The sequence below is a fragment of the Xyrauchen texanus genome, chromosome 25, assembly GCF_025860055.1.
Source record: "Xyrauchen texanus isolate HMW12.3.18 chromosome 25, RBS_HiC_50CHRs, whole genome shotgun sequence".
In the NCBI taxonomy this organism is placed as follows: Eukaryota; Metazoa; Chordata; class Actinopteri; order Cypriniformes; family Catostomidae; genus Xyrauchen; species Xyrauchen texanus.
Genome location: NC_068300.1, coordinates 9,697,005 through 9,724,079, shown reverse-complemented (window position 1 = coordinate 9,724,079; position 27,075 = coordinate 9,697,005). Strand labels below are relative to the sequence as shown.

The 27,075-nt window shown below is 38.1% G+C and overlaps 1 protein-coding gene across 1 annotated transcript in view; it reads left to right on the top strand.

The window, feature by feature from the left end:
• Positions 1–27,075, top strand: part of LOC127618848 (probable phospholipid-transporting ATPase IIA) — a 62,872-nt gene that overhangs the window by 17,182 nt on the left and 18,615 nt on the right. Inside the window, exons 10-18 of the mRNA XM_052091494.1 lie at positions 1,139–1,215; positions 1,349–1,509; positions 2,693–2,835; positions 7,226–7,338; positions 9,618–9,827; positions 18,137–18,298; positions 19,609–19,701; positions 19,823–19,906; positions 26,541–26,711. Coding sequence (XP_051947454.1) covers positions 1,139–1,215; positions 1,349–1,509; positions 2,693–2,835; positions 7,226–7,338; positions 9,618–9,827; positions 18,137–18,298; positions 19,609–19,701; positions 19,823–19,906; positions 26,541–26,711 — 1,214 coding nt within the window. The remainder of the gene's footprint in view (positions 1–1,138; positions 1,216–1,348; positions 1,510–2,692; positions 2,836–7,225; positions 7,339–9,617; positions 9,828–18,136; positions 18,299–19,608; positions 19,702–19,822; positions 19,907–26,540; positions 26,712–27,075) is intronic.

Sequence of the window (27,075 nt, the reverse complement as noted above, 5' to 3'; positions counted from 1 at the left end):
GTTTCCAAGGTTACTGTTGGTAATACACTAAGACGTCATGGTTTGAAATCATGCATGGCACGGAAGGTTCCCCTGCTTAAACCAGCACATGTCAAGGCCCGTCTTAAGTTTGCCAATGACCATTTGGATGATCCAGAGGAGTCATGGGAGAAAGTCATGTGGTCAGATGAGACCAAAATATAACTTTTTGGTCATAATTCCACTAACCGTGTTTGGAGGAAGAAGAATGATGAGTACCATCCCAAGAACACCATCCCTACTGTGAAGCATGGGGGTGGTAGCATCATGCTTTGGGGGTGTTTTTCTGCACATGGGACAGGGCGACTGCACTGTATTAAGGAGAGGATGACCGGGGCCATGTATTGCGAGATTTTGGGGAACAACCTCCTTCCCTCAGTTAGAGCATTGAAGATGGGTCTAGGCTGGGTCTTCCAACATGACAATGACCCGAAGCACACAGCCAGGATAACCAAGAAGTGGCTCTGTAAGAAGCATATCAAGGTTCTGGCGTGGCCTAGCCAGTCTCCAGACCTAAACCCAATAGAGAATCTTTGGAGGGAGCTCAAACTCCGTGTTTCTCAGCGACAGCCCAGAAACCTGACTGATCTAGAGAAGATCTGTGTGGAGGAGTGGGCCAAAATCCCTCTTGCAGTGTGTGCAAACCTGGTGAAAAACTACAGGAAACGTTTGACCTCTGTAATTGCAAACAAAGGCTACTGTACCAAATATTAACATTGATTTTCTCAGGTGTTCAAATACTTATTTGCAGCTGTATCATACAAATAAATAGTTAAAAAATCATACATTGTGATTTCTGGATTTTTTTTTAGATTATGTCTCTCACAGTGGACATGCACCTACGATGACAATTTCAGACCCCTCCATGATTTCTAAGTGGGAGAACTTGCAAAATAGCAGGGTGTTCAAATACTTATTTTCCTCACTGTATATATATATATATATATATATATATATATATATATATATACACACACACGTTATATAAACACATTTCTATCTCAGATTGGCTAAATATTTTCCATCTGATGTCTAAAACCACACCTTTTAAGCAGAATATGTTTTAGAGTGTATTTTACTTGTTACGTATTCCTCTGAAAGGTTTGTTCTCTAATCAAAGGCACAGTTGTTGGTCTGGTGATTTACACTGGTAAAGAACTAAGAAGCGTAATGAATACCTCAAACCCAAGACATAAGGTAAAACCAGCAACATTCTAGTGAAAAAAAATACAACTTTTAGGCATTTTAGACAACTGCTAAATGCTCAATAATGCAGATATACTCTTACACACACTGTATAAAACATTTAAATGTTTGTATTTTGTTTCAGATCGGTTTGTTTGACCTGGAGGTGAACTGTCTGACTAAGATTTTGTTTGGTGCTCTGGTCGTGGTGTCGCTGGTAATGGTGGCTCTACAGCACTTCGCTGGTCGCTGGTATCTCCAGATCTTCCGTTTTCTCCTGCTCTTCTCCAACATCGTTCCCATCAGGTAAGAGATTGTTCACTTCATCTGTGAAATCAAATCATTAGTTGTGGTGTAGTGGTTTAAGGTTTGGGTTTGCAACCAAAGTTGTAGCTTTGAACACTGCAGTGGTTTATCAGTTTTCAATTATAAAGAAAATTGCTATTTTTATGTTAAATATTTAAGCCTTTTCTAACATTTAACTTGACAAATTGGTCATGGGAAATGTCTCCAGTTTAAAGTGCTAAAGTTCTTAAAGGGGTAGTTCACCCAAAAATGATAATCCTCTCATGATTTACTTACCTTTAAGCCATCCCAGATGTGTATTACTTTTTTTCTTCAGCAGAACCGAAGTGAAGATTTTTATAAGCAACTTTCAGCTGTTTGTCCATTCAGTGCAAGCGAATGGGTGCCAACAGGCTGCTGGCTATTTGACGGTCCAAAAGGCATATTTAGGCAGCATAAAAGTAATCCACACCACTCCAGTTGTCCAATGAATATCTTCTGAAGCAAATCAATAGGTTTGTGTAAAAAATAAATCGAAAATAAAAAATTGCTTCCTACCAGCAGTCGACGCATCGCGCTGCTGTCGCGTGACGTTAGCGCAATGGCGCGTTCTTGTGAGAAGTCGGAAGCACACGCTTTGTTTACAACAGAGGAACGAACGTCACGTGAGAGTTAAGTCAATTGGTTTGCTTCAGAAGACATTAATTGATCGACTGGGGCAGTGTGGATGTACTATTTACAAGTATTTACATTGCTATATAGAGCCAGTGCTAAAACGGTACTGTCTCTTTAAAAATGGCGTCAGTTAAATTTTAGTCACATGGCATGAAATTTGGTCACTTAAGCAAGTGATTTATTCACATTGTAGAGGTTCATAGAGGAAAACAATTTATGTTGAGGTTTTAAGAATCTACAGTATATTGGGATATTTTAAATGAAGATCACGATTAATCAGAAAATCACTATTTTAATAAGTCTGCCCTTTATTGGGAATTCTAAGATTATTGGTATAAGCCAATAACTGTGCCTGATTGGCCAGTACAAAGGTTTGAATATATATTAGCATTATATTGGCCATCCTGATATCACTCTTTATCTGCCTTTGAGCGACTTGTATCGCAACTATCCCTGATCCTCTTCCCACATCATTACTCTCCACTATCAGTTGAACACTAAAGTCTCTTACTCTTTGCTTTATTTTCAGTTTGCGTGTGAATTTGGACATGGGCAAAATGGTGTTCAGTTGGATGATCAAGAAAGACTCCAAGATCCCAGGAACTGTTGTTCGAGCCAGCACCATACCAGAACAACTAGGCCGAATCTCTTATCTCCTCACAGATAAAACTGGTATGATAACTGTTCTTCTTACTTCTCCATGGAGAAAGCTATTGCAGTGACTTAAACCTTATTAAGCCTGATTATTATATGTAAAAACAGGGTTTAAATGGGATAGTTAACCAAAGAAATTAAAATTCTGTGATCATTTACTTTTTTGGGGTAATTTAAGAGCTGAACTATCCCTTTAAATGTATATCCAGTAATGCAAAAGGCTTTTCTGAATGAACCAGGACAGGAATCAGCCTGGTTTGCTGATGCATTGGAGAGTTGATGGTATTGAATTGAAGTGGCTCCCAGGTATTGAGGCCATGGAGCTTAAAACAGTGTGCTATGAGCTCAAACATACCACTTATTGCAGCCTTAAATCAGACATGACCTGAAGGTATCCAATCCCATCACACACACACCTCTATTTACTAGTGAGTCAGTTAAGAAGACCTACACTCTAGCCCTCAAATTTATGCATTTGACCGTGTGTAAAATTATAGCCATGTGGGAACGGGGCTGTAATTTTACACACGGTCAAATGTATAAATTTGACGTAGCTTGACTGAGCCAGTGAATAAAGTGGGTCAGAGGTCATTGTAATGTACAAGGTAGAGCCGCGACTCCTGACTGAAATACTACTGCTAGGGTCTGTTTAAGAGCGACCGGTGCATGAGGTGTCAGGATACAAAACTGAGGCTCTTTGTCATTAACAAGCCATTAGTGTTCGTATTGTTTAGCTTGTGATTTTGATTACAGGAAGTGCATGTCCATCAGGGAATGTCATTATGGGTTGATGATCCTTTTCCAGATTTTCTCTCTTATATTATTTTATAATTGTTTTAATTGGCTATTTTCAGAGTGCAATACAACCGTACTTCTTACTTAATACAGTATATATTGTATTCTACAAACTGTTATATACAGTATAATGCTATACTTTAACCTCCTGGGACCCCTGTGTGACTGTTGTGTGCATTTTTGATTTGTAACTAGTAGCCCCTAAGAAACATGCCAAAAAAATAAATAAATTGGGGGGTCATTTAAGATTTAAGACTTGGACTTGACTCGGATTCGAGTCACTAATTTGATGACTCGCGACTCGATAGAATCAAAAAAGACTTGCGACTCGACTTAGACTTTGACAGCAATGACTTGCAACTTGACTTGGACTTCAGCCGTCTGACTTGGAAATACTTATACTTTTTAAAACCAAAGATAATAGTTGTATAATTAAAAAATGTGCAGTAAATCAACGATTAATTTCCCAAATTAACGATTAATTTGATTTACAAATCTGCATTTCAACGCTCCATATTCAACCAATCAGACAACCAACCAATCAGCTTCCACGAAAGCTGGACCAAGTTTGAAGACCGTGGCATGCATTTAAGGACAAGGACACAGCAAAAATTATACCAAAGGTGATATAATTGGGATATATTGAATACAGCGTTAAAGGCAACAAAATGATTGCAACATGTAGAACCTGTGGTTCCAATATTACAGACACCTCGTCGACAACGTCCAATTTTGTGAGGCATCTGAAAATCCACAGACAGAGGTAAGTTGTTAACTAATTTACGTCAGCTATGGTTCAGTAACATACATGTCTATGGCAGCACATGGCAGATTTACAGGCTAAGGAAATCTGCATATAGAACCGCAAACTAGTAGCATTTTACGTGTTATAGCAATTGGTGTAATGGACAAAATCTACCCGGTGTTTTATTACGCTGTTGTATGACCTCGATAAAGGAACGCCATTTATTGTGACCACACACGTTGGGGCTTTTTGAGCATAACTGCTTTAGAACTTGCATGTAAACACACTCATTATTTTGCGGACGTGCTGGTCCTCTGTCATGCGTTTAGCTATATTTATTTAATTATATTGGTTATGGTTCTAAAAATCACAAATCCGATCATTTACTCTGTTCGCAGCCCTTTACAGTATATTACTCGTATATGCAACTTAAATGTCTGCAATTAGCCACTGCCTGGTAATATTTCAGATTTCATTCACCAGTTCAGTACGTTCAGCGTCCTTTCACTGCGTGTTTAGAGTAAAAGTTTGGTTTGCCTTAATGTGTGTCCAAAGATAAGATCCATGTATCATCTTTATTACCCTCTTTGGTCTTTACAGGTAGATATCGATAAAAAAAAAGAAGATAAAATTAGATTAGAAATTTCTAGATAAAATTTGTATAAATGTACTATAGTAATTAATACTCTGACACTAATTTGGGCAAAGTGCACTAATGACTTGTTTAAGACTTGAAGCTAAAAGTTGAGGACTTGTAGAATTGACTTGGACTTGCCTGCCTTGACTTGGGACTTGACTCGGGACTTAAATGCAATGACTTGAGACTTACTTGTGACTTGGAAAACAATGACTTGGTCCCACCTCTGATCTGAACTATCCCTATAAATTTACATTCCGTAATGCAAAATGTTTAGCATAGCATTAGCATTCCTAAAAATTGATGTCCACATACACCGATCAGCCGCAACATTTAAACCACCTGCCTAATATTATGTAGTTCCCCCTTGTGCTGCCAATACAGCGGCAACCGCATCTCAGAATAGCATTCAGAGATAAGTCTTCTCACCACAATTGTACAGAGCGGTTATCTTAGTTACGTAGACTTTGTCAGTTCGAATCAGTCTGGCCATTCTCTGTTGACCTCTCATCAACAAGGCGTTTCTGTCCACAGAACTGTCGCTCACTCAACTGTCGTTTTCTGTTTTTAGCACCATTCGGAGTAAATTCTAGAGACTGCTGTGTGTGAAAATCCCAGGAAATCAGCAGTTACAGAAATACTCAAACCAGCCCATCTGGCACCAACAATCATCCATGTGATTATCTAATCAGCCAGGGTGACATCAGTACAATGCATAAAATCATGCAGATACGGGTCAGGAGCTTCAGTTAATGTTCACATTAACCATCACAATGGGGAAAAATGTGAGCTGAGTGATTTGGACCATGGCATGATTGTTGGTGCCAGACAAGCTGAGATGCGGGTTGGTGCTGTTTTGGTGGCATGAGAGGGACCTACACAATATTAGGCAGGTGGTTTTAATGTGGTGTGTGTGTGTGTGTATATAAAGTCTTACATGACCTGTACAATCATGCAGATATCAAATAATAATCTGCTCCAAAAAAGAGAGTAATTTACCTTGATTTTTATTTTTTTGTTGACTTGTTTACTACAAGTACACTAATAGTTGAAAAGATCTTTCAGGGGCAGAATTGTTTATGTGGAGGAAATGATGCCATAACTGTGGGACAGTCATCATTTTTGAAATTATATATATATATGTATTGGTTATATAGAACTTTTTATAGCACCACAGAGACAGTGTTTACAGTTTGAGAAAATTAAGCTATGAATGGCTTACTTATAGTTGTCTCTGCCCATTAAGCTGGGATAGAAGAAAGTATTTTAAAACTGAAAAGTGACATCTGTTTTAAAATCAACCCCTGGGACATAAAAGTGTCAAAAGTTGAAGAATCATTTTATATTTGGGCTGTTTGGCCTTTTTTCTCAGGATAGTAGAGGCTGACGGGAAAGTGGTGGGGAGTTGATCAGTTTTGGGGGTGGTTGCTAGGGTGTTCTGGGTGAATGCTTGCTAACTGCCAAAAGTCAAGTCAAGTCAAAAGAGACCACAAAAAATTGATAGAATATTCTGGACCCAAGTTATGGCTCGGGTTGGCCTCCTTCAATTTGAGATTTGTTTTAAAATCATAAGTTTAGGGGGCCTAGGTAGCTCAGTGGTAAAAGACGATGTCTACTACCCCTAGTTCGAATCCCAGGGTGTGCTGAGTGACTCCAGCCAGGTCTCCTAAGCAACCAAATTGGCCCGGTTGCTAGGGAGGATAGAGGGTAGAGACCTCCTCGTGGTCGCTATAATGTGGTTCGATCTCAGTTGGGCGCTTGGTGAGTTGAACGTGTATGCTGCGGTGGATTGCATGAAGCCTCCACATGCACTTATGTCTTCCTGGCAGCACGCTCAACAAGCCATGTGATAAGATGCCCGTGTTGATGGTCTCAGACGTGGAGGCAACTGGGATTCGTCCTCCGTCATTCGGATTGAGGCGAATCACTACAACACCACAAGGACTTAAAATCATATTGGGAATTGGGCATTCCAAATTGGGAGAAAAAATCATAAGTTTGATCACTTAGAAATGTAATATCACACCCCTCCTCAAGCCACATGATTGCTGTCATTCATGTATGTATTTTAATACTTAAAGGGGGTTGTTCAAATCCTTAACTCAAAGTATCCATTCACTTTTAATATTTCAAACAGTTGTTTGTTGAAATGACAGCTAATTTAGAATTAGCAGCTCTGTTTATTTAGGCAAGATGGATTGCTCTGTTGCTAATATTAATGATTTTTGTAGGCACTCTCACTCAGAACGAGATGGTTTTCAGGCGATTACATCTTGGAACTGTGGCTTATGGGATGGACTCAATGGATGAAGTGCAGAGTCACGTGTTCAGTGCTTATACTCAGGTACTTCTACTCTCTGAATTCCTTGCATGGCAAACTGAATTTGTCTGCATCCCAATTTGCATAATTATTCAACACACTAAAAGTATATACTTTGTTGGTGATGGGAAAAGTACATGCTTCAGTGTGTAATATGTTTGAACTGGTCATTATTTTTGCAACTCCGTTTGGCTATGTTTGTGGCGCATGAATTCAACTCCTTGCTTGCTGTTTAGAACGGATAGTATATGGATTGGGATCACTGTGCTACTGGCCTGTTAAAAACCCATCACAAAGCACAATTGTGTATTTTTTCCAGAAAATGGCTCACTCCTTATAAAGCTAGTCCCTTTTACCTCTCACTGATATGTTTTGTTCATTTGACACCAAAGGTCACACGTGCAGGAAACTGGGGTTACGAGTACTCCGGCCTCTCAATAGCTTATACACAAACTCATGAACTCCGTTATTAGCCCTCGGAAATGTGTGCTCTATTAATAGTTGCTAAATGCAAGGTAATTGTTTATACAAGTAACACATCTGGGAGAGTTTTTTAAGTCGTTTTTCAGGAGACTGGGACAGGTCAGTTTAATGACAGTTTGAGATGTGAACATTTTTATCATTTTAATAACCCAAAGTGTTCCTTTTAGGTATAAATTTGGTCATAGAGGGTCAAAATAATGTGAATACCCTTTTAGAAATTCACAATGGATGTAATTTTTCTGATTGTAAAAGTTTTATATCTAACGAAAGGAAGAAGAAGAGGAACCTTCATGTCGTTCTAAACCTGTATGACTTTATTTCTTATGCGGAACACAAAAGCAGATATTTTAATGAATATTAAGACCCATCCTTTCAATACTATGGCAGTTGAGCACCTCACTTTAAAGCTTAAAAAGGAATCAAAACTAAGGATGTCCCAATACTATTTTTTGGAGAACGAGAACGACTACGTGTAACGATACTTATTTTCAGTACTCGCCGAAACTGATACAGATACCCGTTTTTTTTTTTTTTTCATTTTAGTTTTCTGAAGTCCATATTTAAATTTTTAATCAAAATGTGTCTAAATAAATGGATTCATTAAAATGGCAATCAAATGTAAATAGAACATTTAACTATAAACGTAATTTCATATTAGTTTTATCAGAGTAGAGTTATTCATTTAGAGTTGTTTTTGTCAAATATGATGCTGCATAACAGAGCATCACAGATGTGAGAGATTCCTTTAATATAAGATATGTATTATTAGTAGTAGTAGTATTATAGTGAATATTACATAACTATACGGTAGTGATATATTTCTGTCATACTGTTTTCCATTAAAAGCCCTTTCTGTTTCGGTGTATTTTTGAAGGTAGCTTCTAACCTCCGGAGATGCTGGTTGCTATGTGACCATTGTGGTTATTAAACAGCAAAATGCTGCTATTTCATGAAATAAATCTTTATTTTGTATGTGCTGAGCGCTAAATAGTGAACTGGTCCTCTTCTCACTGTCATTTGCTACTAACAGAGCCCACGATTCTCTTGATGGTGTTTTAGAGCTCATTGGTATGAGCAGCTGGCTTCACATTTACATTCATGCATTTTTAAAACAATAACTATTTACTTTGAAGTGCCCAGCACATGCAAACTGTATATTTATCTAATTAGATTGCTGCCTTTGCGGTTTAATTATCACACTAGGACATACCATGATTTTAATTTGTCCACTTAATGTTTACACAGTGACATTCGTTCATCAGATGGTATAATTTGTTTATATCAGAGCATTTTTATGAGTACTAGTACAAGTACTGTACATGAGCTTAGTATCGGACCAGTATCAGTATCGGGACATCCCTACCCAAGAGTATCATAAAGTTAGTCCATGCAACTCATGTGACATACTCTTAAGTCGTCTGAGGCATGCAAAGCATTTTTGTTGTGCATTCATGAGGGCACAACAGAAGCCTGTTCATTTTGAAGCCTGTGATTTGTGTGTTTACACAAAAACTATTGTTGTTTAGAGCTAAAAACAACAATTTCTAATTGTGCTCATGAACAAGCAAAGGATGTCAAAACTATAAGTCAAACTATATTTCATGTTGTTTCTCACCAACACATATTGTATCTCTTCACGACTTCTGACTTGGAATTAATTTAATAAAATTTTTTGGATTAACCATTTCTTTAATGTAGTTCAAATGGACTCAATAGGGATGTGAGGCATGCATTTTTTTAAAACGTCAAACTATATTGTCCCTGTATTTTCATTTTAGCTTAGGTGATATTTACCATCATGTCAAATCTGATTTCCACAGCCCCCTCAAGACCTCCAGGCCTCTCGTGCACCTGGTGCCACCAAAGTGAGGAAGACCATCAGCAGTCGAGTGCATGAGGCAGTGAAAGCCATCGCACTGGTGCACAATGTGACACCAGTGTACGAGTCTAATGGCGTGACAGACCAAGCAGAGGCTGAACAGCACTATGAAGACACCTGCAGGGTTTACCAGGCCTCCAGTCCTGATGAGGTACCACATCTTTTTCACAATGATACGCGCCAATCAGACTGAAATCTGGGAAGTTTTTACGAAATGAAAAGCCGATTGGTTACCATTATGTACTGCGTAGCTTTCCTCGTAATGTTGTAAGTACTTGTATTTTGCATTTTTGGGGGTAAAACCAAAAGCTTATTTTTCCAAAAAGTTCAAATATGTATTTATCTTCAGTGAAGTATGAACATGTTCATCAACATACCTTAGGCAGTGTAGATGTCATATTTAATTTCACACGAAAGTAAACCAGAATGTCAGGGATGGAAGAAATCTCCATTCAATACTGAAAATAAGTATTTTTGTCTATTTGACAAATTTGTGAAAAGATGCATGTTACATGTTTTTTTTGGAAAGCCTCATTCGTGAAACCTGAGCATAACGAAGTTCTGTGTAGATGGCTCATAAAACCATTTTCCATATATTGTTGCCTTTTTTAACATAAGAATGCAAAGGTTTGATGTAAAATTCTCAGTAAAACTATTTTTAAATATGATATGTTGAATTGCAAGAATCTACACAGGAAATCATGAGACAATATAAAGTACATAAAGTAAAAAAACAAAACAAATTTACACAGAAATTCGTTAGTTATTTTTGCGAAAAACATTGCATTGACAATTTCAATAAAACATTTGATTTTTGTTTTGCACAGAAATACAAAAAAACAAATTTTGCAAAATTTGTGAATTGTTGCATTGAGCTGAATTAGACAATTTACGTAAGAATTATTTTCTTTAATTTACACAAATTCCCCCGCGACCCTGTACACAGGATAAGCGGTTGACGATGGATGGATGGATTACACAAATTCCTTAGTGTTCTTTCTTAAATTGTTGCACTGAGCTGAATTAGGCAATGTACGTCATGTATTTATTTTACATTTACACAGAAATTCGCCAAAGAAAATCATAAATCACTGCATTGAATTTAATGTTACAGTTTATATAAGACTGGCTTTACGAGCGATAAAAAAGCAAAAGCGTTCTTGTCAATTGTTGCATTCTTGTGATAATTTGTTGCGTTCAATTGATTGTTTTGGTTTTTACACAGGAATTTGAATAATCATTCTCGTGTAAACTGTCATTGAAATTTGTTAGAGTATTGTTACAATTGTTGCATTGATTGTATGAGAAAATGTGCACACATATTTGTAAAACCATTCTCAAATGGTTGCATTCATGTAACCATTTATATAAAAATGGCTTTACGAACGATCGCAACAGAAGTTGATTTTGTAAATGCTTCACATTGCACAGATTGTCCTTTCGTTCCTGACAGCCTCGTTTTCGCTTGCATCAAATTAAACATGACATTTACTATGAATAATAATATCCTCAATTTATTTCTGTGATTTAAAGAATAATCATGCTGTACAGATCTTTAGCAGCTTGAAGTTCTCTCTCATGTAATTTGAACTGATTACACACTCGCTCTTTAATAATGCATGAGTCAACACGTGCCTCATCACCCCCTGTGCAGATATTAGATTTTTCATTGATGATGTTTTGTGGATGAGCCACAATTTTGGCATGTTCACAGACTTTGATTCACTGGAGGCCAGATCGTAGCCGATCATTTCTACAGATGTGCTGCCTTAGGTTTAATCATTTCTGGTCACCGAACCCAAAATCAGACGAGCCAGAAGTGAGCGGTTTAAAAGTGACGCATGCAATGATCAGTCAGCCCACGCTGAGGTTATGTAGGTACAGGCTCATTATTATCGGTTTGGTTTGAACCACTGCATGCCAACAGACTGAGTGTTGCTGCATTCAGGGATAAGGTGACTAAACATGTTTCTGTTGCCTACCAGGACCCCAATATGTTGTGGAAAGAACATGATACCTCTTGTGAGATCTTGTGTCTCTATTTTTAAGTGTTGTGCAAATCAAAATATATGCGTTATATCGCGAAACAATTTATTAGACCTTACCACTTTTGTTTCCCAAATATTAATCATTTTAAATACAGAACTGCTCCACGATTTATTACACACACATACATATATATATATATATATATATTTGTGTATAGATGTATATATAATATACAGTTGAAGTCAGAACTTTACAATTCCTGATATTTAATCATAGAAAATATTCCGTCTTAAGTCCGTTAGAATCACTACTTTATTTTAAGTATGTGAAATGTCAAAAAAAGAGTAGAAAGAATTATTTTTTTCAGCTTTTATTTATTTCTTTGCATGCCCAGTGGGTCAGAAGTGTACATGCACTTTGTTAGTATTTGGTAGCATTGCCTTTAAATGGTTTAACTTGGGTCAAACTTTTTGTGTAGCCTTCCACAAGCATGTCACATTGCTGAAGTTGCTGAAATGTTGGCCCATTCCTCCAGACAGAACTGGTGTAACTGTGTCAGTTTTGTAGGCCTCCTTGCTCACACAAACAGTTTTAGTTCTGCCTGTATTGAGGTCAGGGCTTTGTGATGGCTACGTCAATAACTTTACATTGTTGTCTATAAGCCATTTGGCCACCTTTTTGGAGGTATGCTTGGGGTCATTGTTCATTTGGTAGACCCATTTGCGACAGAGCTTTAACATTCTGGCTGATGTCTTGAAATGTTGCTTCAATATATCCACATACATTTCCCTTCCTCATGATGCCATCAAGTGCACCAGTCCCTCTTGCAGTAAAGCACCCCCACAACATGATGCTGCCACCCCCATGCTTCACGGTTGGGATGGTGTTCTTTGGCTTGCAAGCCTCACCCTTTTTCCTCCAAACATTACGAAGGACATTATGGACAAGCAGTTCAAATTTTATTTAATCAGACCATAGAATATTTATCCAAAAGTAAGATCTTTGTCCCCATGTGCACTTGCAAACTGTAGTCTGGCTTTTTTATGGTGGTTTTGGAGCAGTGGCTTCTTGCTTGCTGTGCAGCCTTTCAGGTTATGTCGATATAAGACTCGTTTTACTGTGGATATAGATACTTGTCTACCGGTTTCCTCCAGCATCTTCACAAGGTCCTTTGTTGTTGTTCTGGGTTTGATTTGCACTTTTCGCACCAAACTACATTCATTTTTAGGAGACAGAATGTGTCTCCTTCCTGAGATATTTGAGGGCTGTGTGGTCCCATGGTGTTTATACTTGTGTACTATTGTTTGTAAAGATGAACATAGTACCTTCAGGCATTTGGAAATTGCTCCCAAGTATGTAGTTTTTAATAGTTTAGTTTTAATGACTTCAACCTAAGTGTATGTAAACTTCTGACTTCAACTGTGTGTGTGTGTGTGTGTGTGTGTGTGTGTGTGTGTGTGTGTGTGTGTGTGTGTGTGTGTGTGTGTGTGTGTGTGTGTGTGTGTGTGTGTGTGTGTGTGTGTGTGTGAGAGAGAGAGAGAGAGTTTATTTTATTTTAAGTCAAAGAAAAAGAATCAAAATCAATTTTAGATAAAACAAAATGAAGAACATTTAATCATATAACAGCTGTTCAAGTCATTGTATGTATAGAATAATTGTTTTTTATTTTGTTATTTTTTTTATTTATTAGTTTTTCAAAAATAATAATATTTTTAAACTAATCTGCTTCACTACTAATTTAAGAAAAACAAATTAAGCCTTTTTTCATTATGAGCTCAGTTCAGTTATACTATGTTGAGGTGAGGGTGGGGTCGAGTGCCCCCATCTGGGAGAGAGAAAGCGGTAAGGACATCCACTTGAGATTAATATTTACTAATTACTGTTTCTGTGTGCACACTGAGAGTTGGGAGAGGTAAAAATGGCCCAGTCCACCGAAAGAGGGAGAGTGGCACACACCAGAGTCTGCGTGTTTGTTTCATAGAGAGTGTTTATGCTGAAAAACAATATTTTGGTTTCGTTTATGCTGAAAAGAGATTTCTGTTTTGTTTGTAATAAAAGTGACTCACGTGGACTTTGGAAACCGGCTCACACTTCCTACTTTATCTGCTCCAAACACGAATCTTTGCCACACTTGTACACTGTTATGGAGTCATCTTCGCTGATGGAGGAAGTGTTCAGATCCCAACATCGACCAGGCTCAACACCAGAACCTCATGGATCTGAGGGCGGAGCAGCAACAGTGCTTCGAGGTGCTCCTTCGAAGCCAAGAGGAGGACCGACTGCTTGGTGCCTCAGGAGGGGTGGAAGTGTGGGCCCAACTCGCTGCCCAATAGCTCCCGGTCTACAACCTCCTGAGGTACCCCGAGCTGAATAAAGCATGCAGTCCAGAGGAGCACTGCAAATTGGCCACCCATTTGCCTTCGCAGCTTTTTGACACCTGCCGGCAGCGGGTGCTCGTTGAAGATTCAATCTCGTGGTGCTGGAGCAATTAATCTACAGACTACCGAAATGATTGGCAGAGTGGGTCCAGTGCCACCTCCCGGCATTGCTGGATGAAGCAGTACAGTTGGCGGAGGACCATTTAGTGGCATACCCGGGGGCCAGCGTGCCCCGCTCTCTCTCTCTGTCTCTGTGAGCCCTCCCCCGCCCCTTCCCCTCCTTCCTTCCGACCTATCCCGTTCCCCCGGTAATGGTGGAGTATTAACCCTCCTACTTCTCTCTCTCCTAGCTCTACCCATTCTTCCTCTCAGGTGGGCGAAGCTTCCGGCACTAGTGTAGGTGTGAGGTTCGGGCTGGTCTGTTGGAGTTGTGGTGATCCGGGTCATGTCCACGAACAGTGCCTGGTGTTATGGTGGTGGGGATGTTGATCCGTGTCCCCAACACTCTGGGACGTACCAAGTACCTGTGAGTATTTTTGGGGGGGTGGGTACATACCAAGCCTTGGTGGATTCATGCTGTAACCAAACCTGAATCAATGCTTGATTCAAAATGGTGCATTGAATACAAATAATCGGGTGAAGGTGAGGTGCGTGCACAGGGATAGTGACGGTCACTATTCTATTTTGGGGTCAAAAGCATGACTTTGAGGCTGTGGTTAGTTCCCTCCTCACCCATCCACTAATTGTGGGTACTAATTGGCTGGCTTTTACCAAATTTTTAAAAGGGTTGTGTGTATATTGATCCTGTAATACATTGTTATAGTGTGGGGTGTACAATGCGCTGTTAGCCAGTGGTGTGTGACATGCCACGAATGTCAGCTGGAGAGTCCGAGAGCCACTCCAAAAGCACCATTGCGCCCTCTTCCGTTGTTCGAGTTTCCCTTTGACAGAGTTGACATGGACCTCGTCGGGCCATTAGAATAGTCGGCACCATTTATTATATGGTCAGTTCACTCTGGTCCCGTGTGGAGACCACCTCTTTTGGTGCGGTTGCCAGATTGCAAAAAAGTTTCTCTGACATGTTCTCCGGCCGCACTAACCTCATAGAACACAACATCGAGACAACTCCTGGGGTAATGGTACATAAGCGGCCTTACCGCTTACCCTAACACAAAAAACAGGTAGTACAGGATGAATTAATGGCCATGCTTGATATGGGGTTAATAGAAGAATCCCATCGTGATTGGGTGATTAAGCGATGGCTTGGTGGTGACATTTTGGAAAAGTTAACGCAGGGTCAAAATTGTATGCATATCCAATGCCTTTTATTGACTAACTGCTCAATCGGTTGTGCACGGCTCGCTTTTACTCGAAACAACGCCGTAAAGGGGATCTGCCAATAACCCTATGTCCCATGAGAAAATGGCCTTCTCCTCACCGTTTGGATTACACCAATTTGTGACCCTTCTGTTCGGCTATTTTTCAGCGTTTTATGTACCAAGTCCTCAGACCGCACGCTGCGTATACCTCTGTTTATTTGGGTGATATCATTATTTACAATAATGATTGGCAGTGCCATATGCAGCATCTGGAGCCATTCTGAGGTCACTGCGACAATCAGCACTCATGGCAAAACCCTAAGACGTGCACAATTGGAAGGGTGGAGGTACGGTATCTGGGGTTCCACTTGGGGCAAACCGCAGTGATTGCGACCTGCCGTGTTCTAAGACCAAAAAGGAGGTCAGACAGTTCTTGAGGCTGGCTGGCTATTATCGAAGGCTTGTGCCTAATATTCGGATGTCACCAGCTCGCTGACTGATCTCACTAAAAAGGGATCTCCAGACCCGGTCCAGTTGTCGGAGCCATACCAATGGGCTTTCACATAGGTAGAAGCTGCACTTTGTGGTGCTTCTGCCTTCCCCTGATTTCTCTATCCCTTTTGTTTTGCAGACGGACGCATCGGACAGGGGGCTGGGTGCTGTTCTGTCCCAAGTGGTTGAGGGGGAGGAGCGCCCGGTGCTGTACATTAGTCAAAAGCTCTCTATGAGAGACGAAGTACAGCACCATAGAGAAGGAGTGTTTGGCCATCAAGTGGGCGGTCCTCACTCTCCGCTACTATTTGTTGGGACGAGCATTCACCCTCTGTTCAGACCATGCCCTGCTCAAATGGCTCCACTACATGAAGGATACCAATGCCTGGATCACCCATTGGTATCTGGCACTCCAGTTATTTAAGTTTGAGGTGGTCCACAGACCTGGGGCACAGATGGCTGTCACGGACTTCCTAGTAGGCAGTCCGGATGGTTCTCCCGGCCTGAGTCGGTCGGTGGGTGTATGTGGAGGTGAGGGCGTGGTCGAGCACCCGTCTGGGGAGAGAGAGAAAGTGGTAAGGACATCCACCTGAGATTAATTGTTACTAATTAGTGTTTCTATGTGCACAGAGAAAGTCGGGGGAGATAAAAGACGGCCCAGTCCACTGAAAGAGGCAGAGGGGCACACATCAGAGACTGTGTGTCTTGTTTCATTGAGTGTGTTTACACTGAAAAGCAAGATCCTGTGTGTTTATGCTGAAAAGCAGTATTTTGGTTTCGTTTATGCTGAAAAGCAATTTCTGTTTTGTTTGTAATAAACGTGACTCACGTAGACTGTGGAAACCGGCTCCTGCTTCCTCCTCTATCTGCTCCAAACATGAACCTTTGCCACATTTGATATTTTTTAACTTAAAGCCCCACAAAAAAAGAATAAAATACATTTTAATTCAGAAATGTAAAACATGTTCAATATAAAATAGGCTTATTCAAGTCACAGTACATATGAAAATTATTTGTTATATTATTTTTAAATAATTATTAGGTGCTCACATTTAAAACCAAACTGCTGCCTTTTGTCATTACAAGCATAGCAGTTATGTCAGTTCAAATGTCTTGAAAAGTTTTACTTAAAGCTGAAATTTAAGTTGATATTTAAAACATGTTTTTAGAAGAGGCACATTTAAATCATGTTTGAATTCTAAAAACTGTTTTAAAGTGGCATTAACTCATCTGTTTGTTGTGTGAATCAGCCTCATATGTCGGTTTCTTAAAGCCAGGGCTGTTTGTTTCGGAAGCAGTCTGCCCATCTGGATACTGCGAGATATGTTATTAGCAGCTAGTCAGTGAGGGCATAAGAAATCAGCTTTTTGATCTCTCTCTAACCCTTGGTCTGGAAGTTATTGGGCAATAACTTCTGCCTCCCAGAAATACCCCCCTTCAGCATCACACTAATGGATGGCATCTGGTTTGCCTTTATCTTCACATGTTCCCAGACAAGCGAACACACTTATAATTGGTCCTCCATTGCATTTTCTTTGCCGCATATCCAAAATAGTTGTTCTTGCCTTCACAGGTAACTAGTTAAAATAAAAATAAAATGGTTTTGGATTTCAAGTTTAAGTTTGTTTTGTTCAAGAAAAGTAATTTGCTTATGGTGTTGACTCAAAGAGCTTCCTGTTCTTTGTATATCCTGTTAGTAGAAAAAAAATTGTTGCGTTCAACTGAATGAGACAAATTACATAAGATTCTTTTCTTTAATTTACACTGAAATTCATGAAAGCATTCTTGTGTAAATTGCTGCGTTTAACTGAATGTGACAGTTTATGTAAGATTTGTATTTATTTTTTACTTTACACTGAAATTGTTTAAAAGATTATATGTCAAGTGAAAAGAACTGCAAAAATAATGACTGTTTACAGCCCCCCCATTTTTAAATACAAATCATAATCATGCAGTCACCCTCATATTGATCCAAACATTTTCTTCTTAATGTTTGGCAGAATGGCAGCCTCAGTCACCATTAACTGTCTTTATTTGGATAAAAAAATGCAATGAAAGTGAATGGTGACTTAGGGTACATTTTTGGCAAGATGCAAGAAATGCAAGAAAGAAAGTCCTAAAAGTTTGAAACAACATGGTTGAGGAAATGGTGTACTAAAGGGATATTTTCTCTTACCCTTTTAAGCAGGGATAGGAAAAAGTATTTTAATATGAAAAAATATTCCCATTTACCCTTTAATATATTGCCATTTCGATATGACTTTCTGTCTCTTTTGTACTAGGTGTCTCTTGTTCAGTGGACAGAGAGTGTGGGTCTGACACTGGTCGGTAGAGATCAGTCCTCTATGCAGCTGAGGACACCTAGTGGACAAATTCTGAACTTCACAATCCTGCAGATTTTCCCTTTCACCTACGAGAGCAAACGCATGGGCATCATAGTGAGGGTGAGCATAGTCCAGTAGTTTTGGATAATTTTGATACCGAAAGACAAAGCCTTCCTTTATTTTTTTACTTTGGGACCCCACAGAATTTAAAAAGAAAGTTTGAAACTATATTGAAATTTTGTTTTCCATTAAACCTGGAAATAAACAATGTTTTAGGATTTTATATATATATATATATAATATATATGTGTGTGTGTGTGTGTGTGTGTGTGTGTGTATGTGTATATATATATATATATATATATATATATATATATATATATATATATATATATATATATATATATATATGTGACATTGGCCATATAAACTCTATTGTAAAAAAAGTTAGATGTCCTTGTTTCCATGAAAGCACACAAAATGAACCATTCCCAAATTATGCTGGAAAACATGAATCGTAAGCTTTTGCACAAACATGGAGTCAATGCCAAATTTTTCATAAAAACATTTCACCAAAATGTTATGCTGGTAATATATTGTAATGAAAGAATATGTATTTTAGACCCCACTGTGCCGTATATAGATTTTAACCCAAAATCTCGATGCTGAAGTTGACCATCACTATTACTACTGCTCATTAAAACACATCCATTAAACTTAGTATTAAACTTTGATGTGTAACTCATCTGGCACTGTGCTTCAGACTTAATTGATACCTCAAATCAGTGCTACTACATTTCTTAGCAATCTTGAAGATCAACCCACAGATTATGACTAGACATGGTGTTATCTGAGAAAGCTGTGACCCTGCCCTGAACATTATGATGACTAACTCTCTCCCTGTACGAGCTGTGAGCTATTGTTATTGACTTGGACTGAAGCCTGTATCACTCTGTCAGGAAACCAGTAAATGAACTTGCTTTCCTCTGCAGAATGCTTGAAAACACCTTCACGAACCATCAAGGAAACTCAAGGAAACTCCCAAAATGCTTGGAAAAACACAGCCAGGCTGTCCTGCTTAGATATGTTTTTAGTTTTTTAATCCAAATCTTGGAACATAGAGTATCATCAATATTAATAACTGTGCCTCTAAAGTTCCCATGAAATAAAAATTTGAGTTTTGTGTCTTTTTAGGAAATTATTAGTCAATTGGTCTTCCATTGGTCACACATTCAGATCGCCACAAATTCACGCCATTGGTTGAACCAGTGTTGCTATGTCAGACTGGTTGGGATGCTCAAAAAAACAGATAGGAGAAAATATTGTAACATTGAAAACCTTTTGTGTTTGTAATGATATATTTTGGTTGAGAATGTTATAAATGCAAAATTATCAATCTCTGAAACATATGTTTTTCTTATTTTCATCAGGATGAATCCACAGGAGAGATTACGTTTTACATGAAAGGAGCTGATGTGGTGATGGCCGGCATCGTTCAATACAACGATTGGCTAGAGGAGGAGGTTATTTAAACAATTTTTAGACCTATAAACAAATGCTAAATATAATTTGATTGAACAATGCTTTTTCTAAGAAGCTATGTGACATGTACATTGGGAATTTGTATTCTCCTCTCTTTATCAGTGTGGAAATATGGCCAGGGAAGGCTTGAGGGTGTTAGTGGTGGCCAAAAAATCTCTAACTGAAGAACAATACCAAGATTTTGAGGTGAGTGTCCAACGCTTACAGTAGTCCTTAATGGAATGAGATATATACTTGACCGGTAGTCAAAAAAACACTTGACTGAAATGTCATCATCTTAAAAATCTTTTGATCTGAAGGCGTATGCTTAAATGTTTGAAATTATTTTTGTAGACAAAAATATAATTGTGCCACCATATTCATTTATTTCATTTTAAAACTATGTTTAAGATGAATTTAAAATATTTAACGAGTTAATCGCGATTAACGCATTTACCAATTTTCACATTAGATTCTGACATTTTATTCAGCTCCATGTGAGTTCTAAACACTATTTGGAATGAAGTGGAACCTCTACTATTTCTGTAATAAATTAATATGACAGAAGCAGTAAGAGTGGTATGGAATATATGCCATTTCGATGATAGCCAATGTAACAATGATAAAATGGGGCTAATATGATCATGTTTCTTGGTTCTCGTCAGCACTCTGGCTGCTGCATTTTGAACCAATTGAAGTTTATTTATTGATCTTGCTGGACATCCTCCCAGTAATGCATTACAATAATCTATTAATTAATGAACGCATTAATTCGTTTTTCGGCATCAACAACAGAGAGCATGTGTCGTAACTTAGAAATATTTCTTAGGTGGAAGAATGCTGTTCTACAAACCAATCTGTCCTTTGATTTTCAAAGGACAGATTGGTATCAAATATAACACCTTCGCTGTTGAAGATGATGTAACAGTACATCCATCGAGAGTCAAATGATGTTGTAATGGCTTATTTTTAGAGGTTTTTGGTCCAATAATTAGTACCTCTGTTTTGTCAGAATTGAGTAGAAATAAATTTCTGGCCATCCAATCTTTTATTTCATTGATACCCTCTGCTAATTTGGAGAATTGTGAAATCTCATCAGGTTTTGAAGAAATATAAAGTTGTGTATCGTCAGCATAGCAGTGGAAACTTATTCCACGATTCCTGATAATATCTCCCAGGGGAAGCATATACAAGGGGAAAAGCAGAGGCCCTAAAACTGATCCCTTTTGCACTCCATATTTTACTTTTGTTTGGTTTGACAATTCCTCATTTACATAGACAAAGTGGTAGCGGTCTACTAAATAGGACCTAAACCATGCTAATGCAACTCCACAAATGCCAACATAATTCTCTAGCCTATTCAAGAGAATGTCGTGATCTATCGTGTCAAATGCAGCATTAAGATCTAAGAGCACTAGAAGTGAAATTCAGCCGTGATCAGATGATAAGAGCAAGTCATTTGTAACTCTGATAAGTGCAGTCTCTGTACTGTGATGACGCCTAAATCCTGACTGAAATTGTTCATGTATACTATTTCTCTGTAGAAATGAACACAGTTGGAAGGATACTAACTTTTCTAGTATTTTTGACATAAATGGGAGATTTGAAATCGGTCTGTAATTAGCCCGTTCTCCAGAATCAAGTTGTGGCTTCTTAATAAGCGATTTGATAACTGCCATTTGAAAGTTTCTTGGGACATGTTCTAAGGATAGCGAGGAGTTCAAAATATTAAGAAGAGGTTCTGAAATTACAGGAGACACTTCTTTTAAGAGCTTAGTTGGTATTGGATCTAACAAACATGTTGTGGCTTTTGATGTATTGATATGTTTTGTTAGCTCTTCATGACCTATGACAGAGAAGGATTGAAGTTTTACATGAGGAAAATTATTAGACTGTTTTCTGAGGTACTGTGACAGATGATTGCATAATTCCAATTTTTCCTTTTACTGCCTGTCTGTAGCTACAGAAACTATCCTTCCATGCACCACGAAGTACATCTAATTTAGTATTCTTCCACATGCGCTCCATTTTCCGAGCTGCTCTCTTGAGAGCATGAGTGTGGTCATTGTACTATAGTCCAGGGCTTATTTCTTTAATTTTCTTTAATCGAATTGGGGCAACAATATCAAGAGTCCTAGAGAAGACTGCATTTATATTTTTTGTTATTTCATCAAGTTCTTCTGGGCTTTGGGGTTTATTGAGTGTATGAGATAGATCTGGAAGCTTATTAGTGAAGCTATCTTTAGTGGTCGAAAGAATAGTTCTACCTGAGCAATAGCGTGGTGTAGATTGAGTAACATTAGCTGATTGCAGCATACAGGAGATGAGGATATTATCCGAGATGTCATCGCTCTGCTGCAGAATTTCTATATTATCAACATCAACTCCATATGATTGTGGCAATGAGTTGGTTCTGTTACATTTCGACTGGCTCCAAGAGAGTTGAGTATATTGATAAATGCTATTCCCAATGTGTCATTTTCGTCATCTATGTGAATATTGAAGTCACCAACAATTAAAGCTCTATCTACAGTAACTACAAGATCTGATAAAAAATTAGCAAATTCACCAAGGAAATCAGAATAAGGCCCAGGTGATCTATATATTGTAGCAAGGGTAAAAGATGACATCGTTTTTTTTATTTATATCTGACTGTGTTACATTAAGCATTATTAGTTTAAAAGACTTGCATTTATATCCTGTCCTCTGGAAAATTTCACTGTAAATTGTAGCAACACCTCCTCGACCCTTCAGACGAGGCTCATGTTTATAACAATAAACTGGGGGAGTAGATTCATTTAAACTAATATATTCATCCGGTTTAAGGCAGGTTTCAGTCAAACAGAGCACATCTAATCTATGATCTGTAATCATTTAATTTACAATTACTGCTTTGGTAGAAAGAGATCTAATGTTTAGTAGCCCTATTTTTATATGATGTTTATCTTTAATTTGTTTGTTTTGTTCAAGTTTGACCTAAATAAAAAAAATTCTAAATGATTTAGTGAGGGTTTTGTGGTTGGCAGTTCGGGGAACAGACACCGTCTCTATGAGATATCTAGGTAATACTGTCTCTATGTGTTGTAGTTTATGTGACCTGTGTGATGTCTCAAGACAGCTAGCAGATGTTCGGATTAACCAGATTGTCTGCTTCCAGTTAGTCAAATATCATTATTAAGACTATGAGCCAAATTACTAGAGAGGAAAGCAGCACCTTCCCTGGAGGGATGGAGTCTGTCTCTCTTTAGCAGGTCAGGTCTACCCCAAAAACTCTTACAATTGTCTATAAATCCTATGCTATTCTCCAGACACCACTCATGTTCAGTGACACTAATTTACTATAAACCTCGTCGCCACGATGAGCAGGGAGGTGACCAGAGCATATTACAGTGTCTGACATTGTTTTTGCAAATTCACACACCTCTTTAACATTATCTTTATTGGTCTCTGACTTGTGAAGCCGGGCATCGTTAGTGCCGACATGAATAATAATTTAAAAAATCTACATCCTGGCCTGTAGAGTTTAAGCCTTGCTACAAAAGTGTGACAAAATCTAAGCATTTCACAGGTGGTTACAACTGCCAGGAAGTCATGGGTGGCTGCCAGCTATTTGACTTTCAAATGACCGATAACTTGACTCAACTTCACATCAACTGAATAATTAATTAACTATTTAATTTATTTTATTATTATACTCATCAGTGATATGTATAGTTTGTAATATGATTGCCAGAGGTCAGAAGCCTGTGTTACACTAAGAAAATCATATCTAGTCACATGTTGTACATAGTAACGTCTCTTAAAATCTCAATATATGATTTATCTGCTTTGCCCATGAATGTTCATTACCTGTACATTATTGTACTTATTGGTTGGTCTTAAAGCTGCCGTTTTACACGGCCAATCAAAACTAAGACTCTTTAAATGTAATTTTCACCATAGTTTGGGGTGAAATGTATGAAATTTCTACAAGTTGTTTCTAAATGAATTTAAAATATTCTAAAAGAGTAAGTAATTGTTACCACATTCTAAAAATCATGTTTTCAAAAACGTGCTTTCTATTTTTGTTAAGCTTCCATAGACTGGCCTTTGGATGTTTATAGCTACAAAATCCAGGTGCTGTTCTATTTTTAGCCTGGATTAAGTGGCTGCATAGCAACCATCCATCATCAACACTTATTGTAAAAAAAATTAAGAAAAGAAAAGAAGAAATGTAGCAACATGTTTTCCACTGGGAACACCCCCAAAATGAAAGAGTGTATCGGTTACCCCACCCACACACACACACACACACACACTCACTCATTGGACTGTTTCTTCGAGCAGTCCCACTTTCCCACTCTCAGAGTTGAAGTGTGTAATTGTGACTGAGTCTGAGTGGGCGGCGGTGACTCAGAGTGTGAGTCACCAAGTGAGAGTGTGTTCCTGTGTGACTTGTGCACACATTGTTTGGTCTTTATCTCACTGTGACTGTGGGTTGTGCCCTCAAAAATGCACTCTGGCTTCCTTCAACTGTGTGGCATGTCCTTTTAAACACTTTAAGGGTCAGTGCGAGGGTGTGTGATTTATGTTGTAGAACTACGCCAGTTTTTGACAATGTTTACTGATTGTTTCTGTGTCGATGCCTCTGCCGTGGAGAGTTCGAGGTCTGAATTTTCTCAGTTGGTGTGTTTGTTGTGCCACAGTCTCTGTGAAATGCTGTTAACTTCCTTTGATTGTAGGAAAATTACATTTGGGCCTTGAGAGGGCAGGCTTAGATACATTTTATCTATAATCATGATAAATTGGATTATCCGAGGTGAAAAACATGAATAAGTATAATGCATAATTGTTTGTTAGCATCTGAACAGAATTTAGAATGCTAGTGTCTTTATTAATCACACACAAACAGAATTTGGCTGCCTTTACACTGCAAAGCCAAGTGGACAGATCTGGCATTTTAAAACTCATCAGATTGAGATTCATCCCACCTGTTTACTAACCCTAACCCCTAACCCTTACTCTAAGTCAACACGAATTGTCTGACAGTGTAAATGCAGCTTTTGATCCCAGACACAGAGGGTTGGTTATCGATACAGATGTCCAGATTAGTTTTCAATTCACAAGCTCTCAAATCAGTTTGTTTCCAACTTTGTTTCTATTTGATTTGATTCCGATTTACAAGCCCTGAAATTTAATTTGTTTCCGTTTTAAATCGCTTTGATACAGATTTCCTGAATTTATTCTGATTCAGAATCTCTCAATTTCAATAGTTTTTTTTATTTAATATGAGCCATGCTTCCCAAAGCTCAGCGATCTGCTCAGGGCTACGACCAGCCCGTTGCTGGATGACTTTCCTCAGGTGTTCCCTCTGCCATCACTATAATTAGAGACAGGTGTTAGAGACAATTACAACCCAGGTGACGAGCCTTAATGCTCTCTCTCTCTCTCTTTCTCTCTCTCTCTCTCCCCTGCACACCAACACATGACCACGCCCCCATGCCACAAATTCAGATTCTCAAGCTCTCAATTTGATTTGTTTTCGATTTCATTTGATTCCAATTCAAAAGCGCTCTATTTGATTCCTTTCTGATTTCAATTTGATCAGATTCTGAAATGACACATTTTGGTAAGCTTTCGGTTAACGATACAAATTTTCCGATTCGCAAGCTCTCAATTCTATTTTATTTATTTTTTTATTCAAATTTTGATTTGATTTCCATTAACAGCCTCTCAATTTGATTAATTTCTAAATTACTTTTATTTTATTTCTATTAGCATATTTTTTCACTTATCGAAACAGATTTCCCGATTTGATTCCAATACACAAGCTCTCAATTCGATTAGTTTCCAATTTCAATTTAATTTGATTCCAATTCAAAAGTTCTCTATTTGATTCCTTTACGATTTCAATTCGCTTAGATTCTGATAATTTTGGTAAGCTTTCAGTTATCGGTACAGATTTCCTGATTCGATTACGATTTGCAAGCTCTCAATTCAATTAGTTTCAGATTTCGATTTGAATTTATTCCAATTAACAACCTATCAATTCAAATATAGATACTCTTAATTGATTCCTATTACTCAGGGCATATTTTCACTTATCGATACAGATATCCTGATTCAATTCTGATTTACAAGCTCTCAAATCTCTTTTCTATGTGATTATTCTGCTTCACAATATATTTTTTGTTATCGATACAGATTTCCAGATTTGATTCCAGTACACAAGCTGTCAATTAAATTAGTTTCCAATTTTGATTACATTTTATTTGATTCCAATTCAAAAGCTCTCTATTCAAATCCTTTCTGATTTCAATTTGATTCAATTCTGATTCATTTTGGTAAGCTTTTGGTTATTGATACAGATATCCAGATTAAATTTTGATTCTCAAGCTCTCAATTAAATTTGTTTCTGATTTTGATTCGATTCTGATTAGTATGGGTACATTTTAGTTATAATATATAGTATATATAATATATATATATAATGAAATGTAGAAAAGAAAAACTACTTCAATTACTGGTCTTCACTGTATGATTTTAATAAATTAATACTTTTTAAAGCTGCCAAATTTATGCAACCAAGAGCCATTTACTTGTCCTTTTGATTAATATTAACGACAGGAACAAGTCCAATATTTGATACAAATCCGCTTTTTTGTCCCACTTTTTATGATCACTTTAGATATAACTGACTATGTTTACGTTAATTCCTTTCCAAGATGGGCACTTTCACATTTTCACATTTTGAAGTGTAGTTTACCGTTTAGGCTGAAATCCGCATTACCGAAACACCCTGAGCGCTCTCATTGCTTCTTGTGGCATGTCATGTTAACAATTGCCTTTTCACATGTTACAGGCTCGCTATGTCCAGGCCAAGTTAAGTGTGCATGATCGTTCGCTGAAGGTTGCTACGGTGATCGAGAGTCTGGAGATGGAGATGGAGCTTTTGTGTCTGACCGGAGTGGAGGACCAACTACAGGCCGATGTCAGACCCACACTGGAGATACTACGAAATGCTGGCATCAAAGTTAGAATCTATACAAACTAACGCACATAGATACAATTCAAATGACCAGCATTAGCAGAATATAAACTTTCTATAGGCCTACCTCAACAAGGCACACCACGTCAAGTTATTTTTGTCTTCACTTAAAGTGCAATGATGGACAAATCGACAAAATCACAGCCAAGCAGAACATTTTTGATGATAGAATCCAAGCGTCCATCAAAAATTCTTGACATGCAACTCCTTTGACGGCCACAACTGTTTAGGAAAAAACTCACATTAACATTAAACAGATGTGATATAAAGATTGGCACTTTATTGCATTGCTCCTTATACATTGCTACCCGAAAGCACACCTTAGATGACTAAAAATAAACCTAGTGTT